Source organism: Agelaius tricolor, unplaced genomic scaffold, assembly GCF_023055355.1.
Source record: "Agelaius tricolor isolate 1412-34295 unplaced genomic scaffold, bAgeTri1.0.p SCAF_8, whole genome shotgun sequence".
Classification (NCBI taxonomy): domain Eukaryota; kingdom Metazoa; phylum Chordata; class Aves; order Passeriformes; family Icteridae; genus Agelaius; species Agelaius tricolor.
The window spans coordinates 31,379,482-31,397,441 of record NW_027269268.1 but is presented as its reverse complement, the minus strand read 5'-3'; the positions used below and the strand labels follow the sequence as shown (position 1 = coordinate 31,397,441).

The following is a 17,960-nucleotide window of genomic DNA, read 5'->3' as shown; positions in this document are numbered from 1 at the left end:
GTATGAACCCTTTGATGGGGCTTGTACCACCTGAATTCCTACAGCACCATTACAGCTTGTACATCCTGTGTATAGATACGCTTTTAATTGAGCTCCTCTGGCTGCGTGCTCTGCTGGGCTAAGGCATGATGTGATCTGATGCAATGTGTGGGCTGCAGGAACCAGGCTCAGCAGCCTTTCTTAACTATGGGTTGCCAGCTCCACATCTCCCTTTCTTTGTCACCTAACATCACATCCATCGCGTTTTGGCTCAATATTTCTTGTCTGCTCTGAGAAATGAAACAGGGCTCTGGAAGAAGTGGTGCTTCTTTACTGAACTGCAGTGATTTATGTACATGCCAACAGGAATGAGGAAATACAAATTCCTCCTGCTTCCAGATTTGCACGTGAGCCATTTTGAGAGCACTATTTTATTTCCTGGATTGCTGAACTCATTTGGCCTTGTGACTCACAGCACCACATGAGGTATATCTTAATAGGCTTGAAAGGTATGGCATGCTGTGACTTGATTTTATTTACATTTATGTTTATACCATGTTTACTTTAAAATGACTGAACTTCTGCAGTTGCAGCTCCAGGGTGGTAAAGTTCACTGAAGGGACAGTTAGGTTCCTATGATCTAAATCTGGAAGACCTTATTTAAAACCATGGCCACTGTTTGCCATTTCTCACTTTGCTTTCATTCAGTGAAACTGTACTGGTCTTTTATCTGGTCCCTACTAGCTTACTGCTTCCTTTCTTTTTTTTTTTTACTAGCTCAGTGACTCTATTTGGATTTCCAATGACAGAAGTGATAGCTATCATTTATTAATAATATGAAGAAATGTAATTCTGACAAAATATTTAACTTTGAAGTGTATTTTCTTTCATTTAACTGAAACTCCTCAAGCTCATGGCTGACTGTCTCAGTTCCCTGTGTCTCTAACATCAGCACTCCATCTCAAAAGGACACCTTGACTAGCCAGAAAATGGAGTTCTAAGGCACTACAGGTGTAATGAGAAAAGTCAGCTTCTGGCTTATTGTGTAGTGCTGGTCAGGCATTTTCTGTCAAAATGTTTTTATTTTCTCTAGTCAGGAGTCACTGATTTGACAACTGTTAGTGGAAATGTACCTATCAGTTTTGGCAGGCGAGTCTTCTCACGCAGGAGAATGAATCTCTGGAGCAGGGTAGACGTCTATGTGCAGAGCATCCCACTTCCTCTAGTTCAGCTGGCAGCTCTCCCTGGGTCCTTGGAGATTGCTTCCAGTGCTCTGACAGTGCTCTGGAGACCTAAACTTCTCCCTCTAATGCTCTGATAATAATACTAGCAGAATGCTACTGCTAGTATTGAGGTATGGCTAACTCAAACTTGAGTTAGTTCTGTTTTGTGTTTAATGAAATAATTAAATGGTTTTGGGCCACAGAGGGAGCAGGTGACTGAAACTCTTATGGAACAGCTGCTTAAACTGGTTCTGGTCAGTGAGATCCTGCTTCTGTCTCTTTTTCACACCAAGCCTGACTGCACATTCCTATCCTCTTCTTAGGCCCAGAGTCATGCCTGAAGGCATACCAGAGAGATAAGATCCACAGAGAATGAATCTCTAGGAAGTAGGGTTTTGGGTCCTCAGAGTGGCTCCTAACAGGTTCAGATGTATGTAAGAGCTGGCACAAGCAATGGAAGACTTTGGCTGGGAAGAGGTGGGTGAAAGGGACAGGACTATTCTTTCGGACAGGAGTGGGCAATTACAATAGTTTAGTTAAAGCCTCTTTAGAGCCTTACCTGGGAGTTATACCAAGGTTTTCATGCAGTCTCAGGGAATGTATACATATACCACCGTTGCCAGTAACCAGTGGTTAGCATGTGAGCTGGAAACATGTAACACTCAGGCTCCATTCCTGGCTCAAACTTATATATACCAGCAGCAAGCCCTCGTTAAGAATAAAAGGGCTGCTTCTGGATGGCTTGCAAACACAGAGATCACTAGGTTTCATCCAGGTGTGGAATCAGGAGGTCCATTTTTAGGATGTGCCTACTGCTTTGCTCCCTTGTGTTCTGCAGCCCTTTTGCTCTCTTTTACTGCTGGTCCATTGCTTTGTCAAGCTAACCTAAAAAAGTCTTGTAAGACCAGGAGACTTGCAAACATGACAAACGGCTTTGGAGACATACTTCCCCAAAGGCTGCAGTCCCAGGAGCAGGCCTGCAGCTTGACCTTGCCTGGAGCCAGTAGAGCACATTGAGAAGGACTGTGCCTAACACCTTATTTGCAGAATGCCCTACCCCCCAACGTGCAGCATGTGCTGTCCCTCACCAGCTGCAAACCACTGTGTTAGGGACACCTGGTATCAGCTGTGGTCTGTGCTTCCCAGCTCACGATGAATTCACTGGGATTACTGGCTGGCAGACGCTGCCATTATAAATATTTCCTTTTTAAAGTTAGTTAGGTGAGATTTTTAATAAGTATAGTCTACATATGAAGCTGATAGCCTCTCTGCTTCCAGGTACAGGGTGCAAGTGTCTGCTGAGCTGCTGTGGAAGGTAGCAGGTATTTTGAGTTGTTCCTTGCTAATTATTGCTTCAGTAAACAACAGCTGTTCAAATGCAGCTCAGCTTCTTGCTTTGAAAAGATTACAGTGCCCAAACTGCAGCCTGGTATTATTGAAAAAAGAAAAAAAAGTTATAATCATTTCACTCCCCTACTGCTACAGATTTTATGGGCCTTGTAGTGTGCTGTTATGTCAGGCATATTAATTGCTAGTGAGTCGATGTTAAGCAAATGAAACAGCTTTGTACAGCGTTTGGACACTTGGTTATAGACAGTTTAACAGCAGTCTTCTGGAGAGACTGTGCATTAGTCTTAGATTATTTTTCAGCACTGGAGGAATGGCTCTTTCAAAGTAACTATAAAATGAGCCATTGCTGCCATGCAATAGCAGTAATAAGCTGTTAAAGTACATTGCAAAGCATGAGGTCAGAGGCAGTATGTTCTTCCAGCCACCCAAGAAGTGTAATAGCAACTAATTAGTGCAGCTCCTTCAGAGGCTACTGCTACTGCAATGAGAGGAAAGAAAGGCAGAAAAGTGCAAAGGGGGCCTCACTGTTACTATCTGCCCTTTAGAGGAAGGAGTTGTTGGTATTAACTTAGCAGAGGGTGAAGGCCTGACCCAGCACAGCACTGTGTCAGCGATGTGCTCTTGGCAGTGAAAAGAAAAATAGCCCTGTTCTCTACTCCATGCAGTTCCTGCCCTTCTGCTTCCTTCCTGAGGAGCAGGATTTATAGGGGCATCTGTCTTGATTTGTTGAGGAGCAAAAATTACAAATTAACTTTCCAGGCATGTGCACACACATGATTTGCTGCACAATGCCAGACTGATCCCTTCCCCTCTGTCCAACTGGCCGGGTGGCTCTTGCCCACAGCCACTGGCTGAGCTACCGGCCCAGCACTGGTGTGAAGCTGGGGCAGCACCCACGGCCACCGGGGGCCGAGAAACAGCTGGGCTTTGCTTGAAGCGATTTTTCCATGCACTGGTACATTTCACTGGCTGCAGATGAAAGCCATCTGAAAACACCTTTTGTTCAGTTAAAAACAAAGAAAAAAAAACCCTCATGTATTTTACCACATGCATATATGAGCAGTCAAGCTGGCACCCTTCTGTTGTCTTTGTGAAGGAACAAGGTGGTCTGAGCCCACTGCTGTCATGGGGGTCACCTGCCGAGGGCAGGGCTCTGCTTTGGGCCCGCAGGTCGGGCCTCGCCGTCGGGCTGTGAGAAGGAGCAGGGGCTGGGCAAGCGCCAGGCAGCACCACGGGCAGCACCCACTGTGGTGCTGCCCTTGTGGAGCCCCTGCCGCGGCCCAGGGTCCGCGGGATTGGCACATTCAGGGAGACCAGAGAGGGGGCACGGGGTGGCACTGGTTCAGCAGGACGTGCCAGGCTGCCTGGCCCGCTCGGGTCAGTCGGGTTCCATGCTGCGGGTTGGCACGAGGTCTGCTGCTAGGGGACACGGCATCTTAAGGCAGTATGTATGCGCGTGTGCATCTAATCTATTTATTTATTTATTTATTTACGTTGCTGGAACCCCGCCTCAAAGAGGAGCAGCCCCAGCGCGCAGCGAACCCCACCGAGCCGATAAAATGGCGGCCAAGACCCCCCCCCCCCCCGGCCCCTCAAGGGCCCCGCGCCGGGAGCTGCCGCCCTTCCCCTGCCCGCCAGGGGGCGCGCGAGCCACGGCCGGCTGGCGGTGCCGCGTCCCGCTGGAAGGGACAGCCCGGCCGGGGGAGCGAGGGGAGCGGTCCCCGCCTGGCCCGGTCCGCGCTGCCGCTTTGGGGCGCTGAGAGCGGTGCGCTGATGGCGAAGGGGTCAAGTGGTTGCGGGAGCGGGTGTTGGTCCCGGGTGGACGCCGTGCCGGCTGCCATGCCGTGCCGGGCGGGGAGCGGCTCGTTTGCGGCTGGAAGTGCACTTCAGTCCTTCCCTTGGGTCTGAGCTGCGCTGTTAGGCGGGTCAGGAGCGGAGGGAGCAGTTTGCTGTTCCCGCTGAGGCAGCTCCCGGTTAAGGACCGGATGCTTCCCAGCGCAGCGGAGCTGGCGGAGCGTGAAACACCTGGGAAGGGAGTGACGGTCACTGAGGGCGAGGCGCACTCAGGGCACAGTGCGGTCAGAGCTGGCGCAGACAAGGTTTTACTATTTTAAAATTTTTGTTTGTTTGATTTTTTTATTTAACCTAAACACTTGCCTCTGGATGCCTTGAAAACATAAACATGCGGATATATTAGCTCTGGCTATGTTATTAGAGAGCGAGGAGGTTTGTTTTAGTTAGTTTTAATAATCAGGTGCTGTAGAAGGTAATAGAACAACATATCTCTGCTGAGTAAACCAAGGGATGTTTTTAAAATGCCTCAGCCTTGCACTCGCTGTTTAAAGAGCTGAAACTTTTAGGGTTATGTTTGTTGGCTTTGGTCTGTGTCAACTTAATTTGGATATTTCAGGGTTGTTAAAGGGAAGTAATAAGGAGAAGACAAACCCAAACCCTTTGGCCTGGAATTTACCAGAGTTATTAGGGTTTTACTTTGACGTCTCCTGTGCAGCTAAATGAATGGTGCCATAATCTAGTTTAAACTCACGTCACCTGCATCCATTACATGGACTTCCAATAGCTCCTATTTTGCCAAAAGCTTTTGGAAACTACACCTATAGTCAGTTACCAGAATTGCCTTCCCACCCACTTTCTCTTCCCTCCTTATCTGTCTGTTTGGAAGCACTTTACTACAACTTCGTTTTTAATTTTTTTTTTTCTGTGAGGGCATTTAGACACTATTTTCATGGCACCCTTTTGTGCCTTTTTTTCTTTCTTTTTTTTTTTAACCATTCCAAGACTCAGATTTATGTGTGATGTCTCCTTGTGCTCTCTCCATCCAGGGTTTTCATGCTGAATGCATCAGGACTGCATGCAAGAGTGGTACTGCTGGCACCATATGCAGAGATAACATTGCCTTCCTATTTCCCTTGTTTAACAAGGCCAGTAATCTCATCAAGCTTCTCCACCCCTAAAAGCTCTTCACTGCCACCACCATTGTAGTGGAATCTTAGAATGAGTTATTTATCCATTATGCACCCCTCATTCTTTCCAGTCAGTGCTTTCTTGAAGGCGGCCAGGTACCTTTCATAGCAAGATTTGCATTTCTTATTCTGAGATATTTTAGTTTTGGAGTTGCCTGTATTAAAATGCATTTTGTTTGAATGTGCTCACTTCAGTGAGTGATCCATATTGTTCTGTATGACTGCTCTGTCCTCGCTATTATTTGCCACTCCATTAATTTTTGTCAACTGCAGATATCGGTGTGACTGATTTTTTTTTTAATATGTGCTTCCCCATCACTGTGGAAGTTGGTGACTAATACCTGGTTCTGGTATTATGGCCTTGTACACCCACATCCTCCTCAGCTCATTTTTCCATAGTGGTTTTTATCTGCAAACAATGGGTGAACTTTTTCATATTTTTTTTTACACCATTTGTAATGTGCCTATATAGAGTTACTTTCAGATTTGCATTACTAACTGATTCCTCAATTATCTTTCTTTATGCTGTTTTAATTTTATTTATTATTGCTGTAACTTTAATTGGTTCATTAGATAGCCATTCTTGTCATTTCAGTTTAAAAATTATTCCTGGGCTTGAAATTTGGAAATATTTTATTGCATTGGGATAACAGTTTTCCCTTGTGCCTCTGTAATGCATGGCACTCACCCTGCTGTCTCAGACTGCTTAAGTGTGATTGAGTAACTAGAGCCAGTTGAAGCATGTTGTCGCCTTCCAGCCTTGTTCTTAGTTTCTGAATTTCTTCCTTTTCCTCCTGAATCCCAAAAGGCTTTATTAAGACAGCTTTGTGGGAACCATTAACTCTAAGCCGCATAATTATGTTACCATAGCATTGACTTATTTAATAGTAGGGAAAAAATTGTATGCATGCCTAGAAACTTATATTCCTCAATGATGGAATTTTAACTTAGTAAATTAAAAGGTTTACTCAATTTACCTACAAAGTTATAGTAATTAACAGCAAGAGAGTCTACCAGCAATAAAGCAGGTTCTGTGACAACATGTCACTTTAATGAGCTGCCATCATATTATGCTTATTCTTCGCCTTTTAAATTGCATATAAATCTCTCATGTACTTAAAGAAAGGGATGGTGTTACTGCTTAGCTTGCTTTGTTTAGAAGTGGGGACCCATATTTAGCATATTTATCTTTACTTATTGATGCATTTTGTCATGCTTGCACTGCTTAGAATTGCATACATTTGTGATACTAGAAATCAGGCCAAGAATTTTTTTAAAAAGACATGCATACAAAGAATATTGCAATTGATAATCCTCATGCCACTATTTGCGTGGTACTGTGTGACTTCATTCTCACTGTTGTGTTTCAGACCACCTAAGGGCAGCTCACCTCCCTTTTGCTCTCCCTACCCTGCTGTCCCCAGCACATCAGGTTATGAAAGCAGGGCAGATTGTGCCAGAGCACCAGAGAGCATGTTCTTGTCCCTCACAGTGCCACCTGCAATTGCCAATATTCTATTTTGTGGTTAGGAGATAGCATAACAAACAAACCTTTCCACCATCTCTTCCCCCTGAAAGGCCTAAGACACTTTTAATAATAACAAGCAGTGGTCCATAACAAATACTCAGGTTTCTGGGATGGGGGAGCAGAAAAGCTGCATTTTTTTCAGCTTTTTGTGGTGCACTTAATTAAGACTTGGCATCCTGATTTATGTTACTTCTGCTAAAAAATGGGCTGGGGGGATGAGCAGGGGATTTACCTATTATTTGTATTTTGACTTTTTCAATAGATCTAGCCTAGGTACTCACACAGTTGAATTTGCCTTGTGTGGTCAGTGCGCCACAAAGCTAAAAACTTCAGAGGTAAAAAATGAAGTCTTAAGCTCTGTCAGCATGACAGCTATAGACCATGTGTTCCTTTTTTCCTGGGGGAAAAATTGGCACATACTGATCATCAATTAACTGGTTTACATTTTGTTTTTTATCACTTTTAGTTTGTCTTTTTTTTGTTTTGTATCACTGAGCCCCAGCAACTTGTGTGTGTAAAGATCAATTTAATTTTATAAGGCTTGTATGTTATTCTTTAGTCCTTAGGACTGATTGGTTGTAGATGAGAAGCTGATTAGTTTGGTGGGTGTGGATGTGGCTTTGCAGTCAGGGGTATGATATCACTGTGTCTGTGCTGTTCATTTTGTGCTGTGGGATGATGCTCTGTGCTTTGGCTTATTTTTAACCCTGGCAGCTTCTAATAAGTGTCAAATAAGCAGCTTCTAATAAGCTGCTTAGAAGCTGTTTCTAATAAGTGCCTCTGCTTTGCCATCCCCAAAGAATTATGCATGAGTTTCTTGCTCTTTTTCTTAAAGGTTCTCAAGCTGCCCACATGTAAAGCCATAGCCTGCCCTTCTGGACATAGCAGTATATCAAGGTATCAACACTTTCAGAAGCTTTTCCCTTCCTTTTTTTCCCTGGAATCAGAATTGAAGCATTTTGTCATCTGATTCTCTGCAAATGCAGCCTATTCTCTCATAGACAATTTTAACTGTTATTTTATGTAGTGTTTTTTCTTTTACAGCTTTTCAGCCATCACTTTAGAAATGCCTCAGAAGAGTGGCAGTGGTAACTGGCATTTTTTTCCCCCTTGTCAAATGCAAATCTCTCACCTCCCAAGTGTGAACATACAAAGATCTCTTACTGCCTTTTTTTTTTTTTTAATAACAAAATTAGGCCATAGTTAGCAAAGCAGTGACCTGATTAGTGCTGGATCAACATGTTACCAACTCAAGGTTGTCACTACAAAGTGAGTGTGGTGAAGTCTGCCTGTTCCAACTAAAATGAAAGCAGTCTCTTGATGAAGACCCATGCTGAAGTCAGCAGTTTCTGCAAAGGGGGCCTAAATGCAGGTTGAAGGATCTCTTCTGTGTATATATGTAACTACCAGCGCCAATCTAATTCTTTATAATCAAGTACTTTTTGTCATATTTTTACTCAGGAGGATAAGAGAGAAAACAGTTTGAAGTGATTTTTTTTTTTGTTCTTTGGCTCTCCTTATCCATGAAAGATTTGTCTTTGTGGAGGTATATTTAATGTTTTCTCTAAAGTAGGCCCCCTGAGAGATCCCATGGAGTAATTCACTTTGCTGAGTTAGCAGATGAAGCCATTGGATAGACTCAAAAAAAGGTACTGCCAACTGTGAAGCAAATGAATCAATAGGAGTGCAAGGGGATCACTTTGTTTCTTCAATAAGAGAAAAGCATCAGCACAGGTGCAGTATCTGACATACAGATTAAAAAACCCCAAATATAAACACACACGCACACACACGTTGGGTTGGCTTTTATTGGAAAGCCTAGATGCAATCTATAGTTATCAATTTGTGGAAAATTCAGGACACATATAAAGTTAAGAAGGCAAATTAAAAGAACAATACAAATCAGACGAAATATACATCTCAAAATATCAGGATAGCATTTTGACTGGCATTCTAAAATACTTAGAATCTCCTTTCTTTTTTTCTTATTTTTGTAATATGCTTCTTTAATTATGCATATTTTTTCTTTAAAAAGATCTTTTGTTTCTATATTCCCCAAGGTCACTATTTCCTGCAGGAACATGTCCAGATCACAAGTCTTTTTTAGCAAGAAATAGGCTCATTATACCTACTAACAAGGCCACTAATTGGCTTGATTTGACTGTATCTAAAATGATCACCAACAGATACTATAATTTGTTGTTTATTGGTGCCAGAACAAAGGAGAAGGGACTGGTATGCGCCAAGTAGAAGATATATTTCAATGTTGACATGTTATACAAGCTTTTCATATTCAAACAGAACAGAAACATTGGACATAATTTAGAATATGAGCCTATTTCAACAGAGAGCACTTACAGCATGCTAAATACAGTGCTGTGGAAGAGCCACCCAACAGAACTGCAAACACCTAGCATTTTACATCTTTTAAAAAGAATACGTAGCTCAATGACACACCTCTGGGGTCTGAAATACCATCCTCTCTAAATTTAGGGCCCTCAAGCTTCAAGGGTAGAAGTACTAACAACTAATCTGTGCTTTAATTCTAATAGATGATTAGCATTCATTATATGTGTAATTAGTTCTGTATGCTCTACCAAATACACACATACAGTAATAGCACTGATACTGTAGATTCGGTAGCGACTGGGCTGGGAGAAATTCAAATCTGTTTATCAAACAATCCTAATGTGCAATTTAGAGTATGTAATACCATAGACTCTCAGAATACAAAGCAGTTAGAAAACTATTTTTATTACATCCACTTGAACCATTCATAGTTAAGACACGTTCACTTACTATGTTCTGTCATTATAATACATGGATAGAAATACTGTGTATATTTCAATGAACATCAAAACCCCCAATTTTGTCTCATCTTGAAAATATTTATTTTTGTGGCTGAATTTAGTGCTCATGAGACTAAAGCTCTAAGAATGGTTTCAGCCAAGATGTAGAACAGATGCCATAGATGCCACCACAGGCTTCCTATAAGGAACCAGCTGCACACTTGCGTTCTTCCTGCAGCAAATATACTGGGCCTTGGAGCAGAGCATGCCAAATCTATGCAGTGGTGTGGAGATGCAGACTAGGCACTAGAACTGGACCTTCCTCTCCATCTCCCAGGTTGTGTTCACAGTAATGAGATTTGATCTGCCAGCTGAAGGCCAGGAGATGAACCTACTGAACAGCCTGCCTGCCTAAAGAGCAATTCTGTAGCATCAGGTCAGAGGTACGCTTCTTCTATCTGGAGTTATTAACACCTAAAAGAGCTGTATTATACAGAAGACAAAGTTGACATAACTGGATGAAACTACATCATTTCTTCTTCTTCTTCTACATACAATTTGCCAAGCACCTGAGACACTATTCCTCCATTGTGAAACAAAGCTTCTAAAAAACCAACAGAAACCCCACCTGGTATGAATAAATGTCCATTTATTACATTAGGGCTGGAAAAAGACAAGGAAACCCCAACCTATTAAAGTCTTCCATCATACTAAATGAGACTTATTTGGTTACTGTGCCTTCTAACAATGACTGATGAAGTGGCACTGGCCTGGGTGACAGGAGAGGGAGGGGAGGGAGCTGTGGTCTGATTCAGCCAGCCACTTTGTGGAGTGTCCCATCCTATCAGCAGAGTGATAGATGCACAGCTTTAAACCTAATACAAAAATATTAACACTTTTGGACATTAGTCATCACTGTTATATCTCTACAATATAATCCTTTATACTGTACAGCTATAACATAAAAGGTGCAATTCCTTTTTCTTTAAAAAAAATCACACACAGCACATGTTTTTATCATTTTATTTTTAAGTATAAACTTTTTTAAACACTTTACATAAATTAACTCCTCTGAGACTAATATTTGATGTACAGTAAATTGTAATTCATATAAAAATCCATAAACAACTTGTCTCACATAATTTACAAAAAAATCAGGGTTTCCTTTGCTTATATGCAACAAGGATTCTACTTGCCGTTTTCCCCCCAAGGCAAACCATGTTAGCATTGTAAAATCCATTATTAAATTCCCATGGTAGCATAAGTCACTTGTGCCAATGTCCTTTTAGAAAGCAGCACAGTTTAATGCAGTTGGGTTGTCTATAAACAGTAATTTTTGCCCCATGTTTTAAAATTAACAGATATATACCACATCCTATGCAGTGAGAAAGAGAGAAAAAGAGAGAAAGAGAGAGACTACTTCTCGTAAGCAAAGGTCAACAATTCAGTACTATTTGGAAACACTGTATGGGTCTGTATCTTAATTAAATACAGTGCCTCAAAGAAATAGCCTGTTTCAAAACCTGTAGGCCTTTTTATTTTCTTTTTTTCTTCTTTTTTTTTTTAATACTTTTCAGTCCAACTTGAGTGCAGCGATATGCATATGTAAACATATTCTTTAAAGCAGATCACCTTTAAGGTCATTGAGAAAAAAAAAAGTTTTGTCATTAGCAGTATCATTCTTCTCGAAGGCGCTCTTTTTGTTACAGAGTCTGGATTGTGCTACAGAAAAAATCTGAGCAAAGATGTAAGCTTAGGCTCAAGTAGTAATGCAGCAAAACAGTTTAGTCTCCTTTTTAGAAGACACTGGTACACAGTCTCTTTGGCAGCCTGAGCTAAGCCAGTGTGTTACCTCTTTCCTATCTCACTTTGTCTGAGGAACTGTATATTGTTAGCGCTGTCTGCTAATTCTGGATATTGCTCCACAGAGAGTACATAGTACCCATCGTATCCTTGTACCTTTCCAGCACTTAGCAGCTGCCTCTTTTCTCCTTCTGTCCACAACCTGGCGCCTTCCTCTCCATCTCTTACTCTCTGTTGTTCTCTGGCCCAGGCACTGGAAAGAGCTCTTTGCCTGGCTTGCTCCAGTATCCGGGCCTTTTCCTCATCGAGTGTCATGCCATAGCGGACGTGAAGCGCTAGAGCACCGTATTGCATTTCAACATCAGCAAACCTACGAGTCCTGCCGTTCACCACAGTGGTGGACTGGGAAACAGTGACATTGATGCCATTCTCCAGGGCCTTGCGCCCACTTGTCAGCCTCAGTGTCCCAAGGTCACTCTCAGGGGAGGTGGTCTTGATAAAATAGTGTGTGTCCTTTCCCTCCACAGTGAAATGCAAGTTTTCTAGGTAGTAAGCGTTGTTCAAAACAGCTGCCACTTTTATGCAGTCCTCATTAGCAATGTTGAGCACGTTTGTTTGCACTTTGCCTTGATTGACAGCGAGCATCACCCCTTTGCCAATCAGAGACTTCACCGTGGCAAACCACAGCCACGACTTTTCTCCGCTGAATTTCCGTCTGCTGACCTGCACTTCTGCCATCTTTCCCAGGGAAAGGAAAGCCTTTGCTTGTCTCGCCACTTGTTGTTGCACTCCAGAAATTGGCTGTAAACAAGAACAGACAGAAGTTTTACCAGCCATCTGTAGCCCCCTAAATGCCAAACAGCCAGGATTTCTTGGTGTGCTGCCCGTGGACAACAACAGGATATGCCACAACTGACAGTGCCAAGGAGTTAATTAGATCTGCATACTGCTTGTTCTGCTGAGTTACAAGACTATTTTGCTAATGCTCACTGCTTTTACTCTTTGTCTCCCTGAGAACCTGCACAAAAATCAGCTTTAACTTCAGAGGCTGCTTACTGGGCTGCACAGGACAGACCTGCAATGCCAATACATAACCACAAGAATCACAGAATGGTTTGGGTTGGAAGGAGACCTTGAAAATCATCTAGTTCCGACCCCCGGCTGTGGGACACCTTCAACTAGACTGGGTTGCTCAAAGACCCATCCAACCTGGCCTTGAACACCTTCAGTGACACGGCATCCACAACTTCCCTGGGCAGCTTGTTTCAGGGCCTCACCACCCTCACAGTAAAGAATTTTGTCCTAATATGTAATCTAAACCTACTCTCTGTCAATTTGAACCCGTTTTCCCTAGTCCTGTCACCACCTGCTCTTGTAAATAGTCTTACCCCATCTTTCCTGTAAATTCCCTGAGGTACTGGACGGCTGCAACTAAGTTACCTGAAAGCCTTCTCTTTTCCAGGCTGAACAATCCCAATTCCTTTCCTCATAGGAGAGGTACTCCCCATCCCTCTGATCAACTGGGTGGCCCTCCTCTGGACTTCATTGACCAGGTTTATGTCCTTCCAGTGCTGGGGGCCCCGGGGCTGGATGCTGTGTTTCAGCTGAGGTCTCACAAAAGCAGAGTAGAGGGGCAAAATCCTTCCTTTCCCTTGCTCTGCTGATTTGGATGTGGCCCAGGACAAGACTGACCTTCTAGGCTGCCAGTGCACATTGCCAGCCCATGTCATGTTATACAGGTAAGAGCTGTCTTACTACAGTTCATCTTACTATGGTGGCATCTCTTCCTCTGAGCTTGTTCAATTATGATTCCTGTCTACCATGAGTCCAGTCAAACTGAGGAGATTTTGGAAGGTTATGAAGCTGTGCTTTAGAACTGGAACAAACCTTTCTTTACACTGAGTCAGGAGATAAGAGTCTCTCAAGCAGCTGCAGCCTGAGACCAAACTGCAGGGAGGCTCTCATAATCCCTCAAGCTGCTGAAGAAATAAGGGAAATCAAACTGTAATGACAGTCTTTACAGTAAAAGAGAGGGAAGCTAATGGTATGGACCAGTGAGGTGGAATACTGGGGGCTGATACCCTTTCTTGCAAGTACTTGCAGAAACTGATAAAAGGGGACGTGTGAAAAGACTGTGGCCAGTTGGGCTGTGTGACTTCAAGTATCAGCTTCCTGCCTAAGAGAGCTTTTCCCCAAGAGCTTTAGATGGGTGCAACCCTGAATACAGCAGCATTTTGTTCATAGCTAGCAAAGACAAGGGGCAATGTAAGAAAAGAACCAACAAGCCAGTCTAATGGAAAAGCTAGGATAGCAGAATGTCATGGAAGAGCTGTGTGTAGCCCACTATGCCAGATGCACTCTTGGTAAAGAGAGGATGGCTGGGGAATGGGACCTGTGAGCATAACTGCAGTGGTTAGCCTGGACAGCTGAAAGACTAGGAGCAGCTAGCAGGAATGGTTAGCTAGTGCACCTAGACAGCAGGACAGCTCAAATCACAGGGTCGGCTGTGGTTGGGATGAGACCTCAAAACTGTGCAGAATAGATACATCTTATTGGTCTAACCCTGGGCCTTAACAGCAACAAGCTGTGAATGAGCTGTACTGATAGAGGTGGGGAGCAGACAGCTGCCCTGGCAGTTGCCTCAGCAGGAAACAAAGATTTAAATAGCTTTGGCTGCACTTTTGAAAACGAGTACTTGGTTTTTGATGATGATCCAGTTTATCTTCCAATTGACCCCTTCTCCTTTCAGTAAAATACTGCTTAAACCATTTGATTCACTGCTGACAAATGAGTCAAAAGCCTCCTTTGTTTTCCTAAATTTCTGGATGGGAGACCAACTGGAGTCATTAAGATTCATACAACCTTAATTCAGCCTTGCTGCTGATCAAAGCTTGGCAAAAAGTTTGCAAAGGCTTCTCTGTTTTGCACAAGGGTAGCTTTCTGGAGGGGATAACTCCTGAGGGAATTATGAATTAACTTGGACTCTCCATTCTTCTTGAATGTGGCAGATTTTGGTCTGCATTTGCTAATGAGTATGGATTTCAGCTGTTGTAAATCCTACATGAAAGCTATTGGGCACAAAATATATTGTAGACAGCAATCATCAGTGAGAGCAGCAAGATGCTATAGCAACTTCATAATGACGAAGTTTTGTTTTTTTTAACATGTATCCTCAGAGCTCAGTAAAGCTCATTCACTCCAGAATGTTTCAAAATAACCAAGTGGTTTGTGTGTTTACTTCTGCCTCCTTCTGCATTTGCTTGTTCACCAGTGAATATCAGAGTTGCAGCTTCTTCCTACATGAGACTTTTGAATCTTTGTTTTCCTTCTTGCTCTGTCACGTCACGTGCTCCTGGCATTCCTCACGTTACTGAGCTCTCTCCCGAAGATTTTTGACAACTAGCTGTCTGCCCTCATCTCTTTGACCAGACTGGTTCTATTCCTGGTATGATTTTGCTGGTGGCAGTGGATGATTTCATTCTTTAGCCTTTGAGACCTAACTTTGAGACCTAAACAACCTCTGATCATTCTTCACAGCCATGCCTGATGACAGGTCTCTTATCTCCCAATACAACTGGAATGCTTTGCATGCTCCTCCTTCACTTTGTTGCTCATGGGAGACACTAGTCTCATGCTGGGCTCTAGTCTCTCCCTATTACTCAATTCCTTGCTGTTAAAAAAGAATGAACTAATGAACTAACTTACTAACTAACTTCCTGAATGCAAAGTTAGCTTCTATATGTTCCCTTCTGCTGGGCCACTATTCTAAGGACATTTGATCTACATTAGGTTGTAGGATTTTTAAAGTTTGTATCATCTTTAATTTTTGTAGCATTCTCTATCATGATTCTTGTAAAAAGAGATCTTTTCTTTGACTGTTTAGAATGGGATCACCCATTTTAATGTCTCTTAATGCTTCCTTCTAAAGCAAAAACCATAGGATTTTTGAGGGCATAGGTATTTGATCTTTGAGTAAGCCTAATTTGTAAATACAATTTTCTTAAGTAGCAAACTTAGATTTTACTTCCACATGCATTTCTTTCATTATTTAAAATCGCAGCAGGTTTTCAGGATGAAAGTTCATTTTTTTTTGCTTTCAAAGAACTTCATAAGCACCTGAGTTTTATGTGATATAGTAGAATTTACCTCAGGTAATTTCAGTTTCAGTATTTTATCTTTACATATGACACATGGTGTCCATAACACATGGTTAATATTAAAAAGAAGCAAAATTATAGTGGTGCCTGGTATGGGTATGTTATAGCACCTCTTCTTCTGTTTATTTCACCATCTCTTTTTTACTACAGTATTCATTTACTGTCTACAGGCAGAATGTTAGTACGAGTATAATTTCTGTAGTTTCTGCTATGAAAATTAGACATCTTTAGAGCACCTTAAACTTTTCATTGATTATTGTCTTTTAAAATTTTTATAATTGCTAAAAGCAATCAAAAGCTTATATAAAATAATACCTAACTTAGCAAATCTATAATAAACCCTCCACTTGTAATTTCTTAAACTAGATAAAGGTACTAAGTTTGGATTGAACTTAGCAAAAAACCTTGGCTGTCAGAATTATCCATGCCTTATAAGATCTGAATGGAAGGGAACATTCTATCTTGTTCAATTTGTATGTTTAATTTTGTTTCTTACTGGTATGTCTTCCCATTGCTGGCTCTTCACAAGTTCATAAGAAGGTTCTGTTAAATCAAATTTCGGAACAGGGAAACCAGGGATGGCATTGTGCAGATGGAAGCCAAATGTCACCAGCCAGCTGTTAACATCTGAAAGGGAATAATTATAAGAAAAAAACAGAGAAAAATATTAGAATTGTTCTGTATTTTGCAACCAGACAATTTTTACATATAATAGCTTTTGGCATAGTTGATTTCTTTTTGTATGGAAACAGCAAACCTATAGAGGAAACTTCCAGTTCTAAACTTAAAAGAAGATGTCTATTTTATATAAGAGTTGCACTAGGCTCAGTTGAAAGGTATTGCAGAGTTCAGCAATCAGGTTCTGATGGCCTCGGTGACTTCCAGAACAATTATGGCAGCACAATTAAGGGGAGATTTCCTTGTCATACAGCCTAAACCAACTGGAATTTCATGGTCAGGTTAAACATGCTTTATGTCATACCCTCATCATCAATACTTTTAAACAAAGCCAAAAAAAAAAAAGTACTGCAGAGCACATCCTGTCCTTTTGGTGTGTGTAATGACTTCAAACTACTCCTGAAATATCACCTATATGGCCAATTACCTTTTAAATGATTTGGCAGATATTTTTTGTTTATTCAAGAGAAATCTGCTCCTCTTCAAGATGATGTGGGATGGATGAAATGAAAAGCTAATGAAGTGCATCAGTAAGCAGACAGGACACCAAATTACCATTAGATCACATTATTTATGATACATTTTATGTTCTGTTAAAAATAAATTAGGGGTGCCAACAATCACTTAACAATTGTTTGGCAAGAAAGAGTGCTCTGCCTTGTTTCTGTTTTTTTACACTATCTTCCACAAAAACTAAGCTTAGAGGTTGGCAGAGTGCTCCTTACCAAGCCTAATAATTTTTATTTAAGAATGCTCACAATATGTGGGATAAGGAAGCAGATTTTTCCAAAAATTAAAAAAATAAGAAATATTTATCTTAAAATAATTTTTAACATTTTCAAATAAATGCTATGCCTCATGAGGTGCTGCATCTAAAACTGCCAGGCAGCCAAATTACCAATTGTAATACTAACCTTATATAAGCAGTGTCTGCCTGTGCATTTCAGACATCAAAGATGTTAAGAAAAGAACCAAAACTGTATTTTGAGGGCAATTTCTGAACTAAGTGCACGATTTTCAATGGCACAAAGAATCTGATTCCAACTGCATTCCCTACAGCACATGCTGCTAAAAGAGGACAGATTCAGAGGTCTGTTTTTATTCTTACTCCCAGGCAGCCTGCTAGCAACCCACTTAATAGCTGCTGTTTGTTAAATGAATGCAAACCCACTTGATTCCCAGGATGCTCTTCTAAGTGGTGGTCTCACAGCTCCTAAGTAAGTGGGGCTGTGCCCTTCCTGTAGACTGGCAATGTCTGTGTAAATTGGATTATTTACACTTAATTCAAATACAAAAAAATCAAATTTATTGGAGCCATACATTTTTCCCAAAATTCTGGTGCCGTGCAGTCAGATTTTTGGTGTGTAGAATAATGGAAAACACTACACATCACTAACTCTAGAACAACAAAACGCATATAGGTTCTCTAAGAATTGAGATATGAAAGTAAGCACGTTAGCACCTTTTTTTGC

At 41.8% G+C, this 17,960-nt stretch overlaps 1 protein-coding gene and 1 long non-coding RNA gene across 36 annotated transcripts in view; one reads left to right on the top strand and one right to left on the bottom strand.

Moving 5' to 3' along the window:
* The first annotated feature begins 4,920 nt into the window (after window positions 1–4,920).
* LOC139592376 (uncharacterized) lies at window positions 4,921–8,755 on the top strand. The gene is made up of 3 exons (XR_011679999.1): window positions 4,921–5,629; window positions 7,897–7,958; window positions 8,106–8,755. It is a non-coding gene; the product is annotated as an uncharacterized lncRNA (long non-coding RNA).
* A 96-nt stretch (window positions 8,756–8,851) lies between these two features.
* Window positions 8,852–17,960, bottom strand: part of TENM3 (teneurin transmembrane protein 3) — a 1,291,378-nt gene continuing 1,282,269 nt past the window's right edge. For all 35 annotated transcript variants that reach the window (XM_071432135.1, XM_071432137.1, XM_071432120.1 and 32 more), the window contains 2 exons: window positions 16,307–16,437; window positions 8,852–12,454 (listed from right to left, as the gene is read on the bottom strand). In XM_071432135.1, coding sequence (XP_071288236.1) covers window positions 11,699–12,454; window positions 16,307–16,437 — 887 coding nt within the window. In that variant the 3' untranslated portion in view covers window positions 8,852–11,698. The remainder of the gene's footprint in view (window positions 12,455–16,306; window positions 16,438–17,960) is intronic.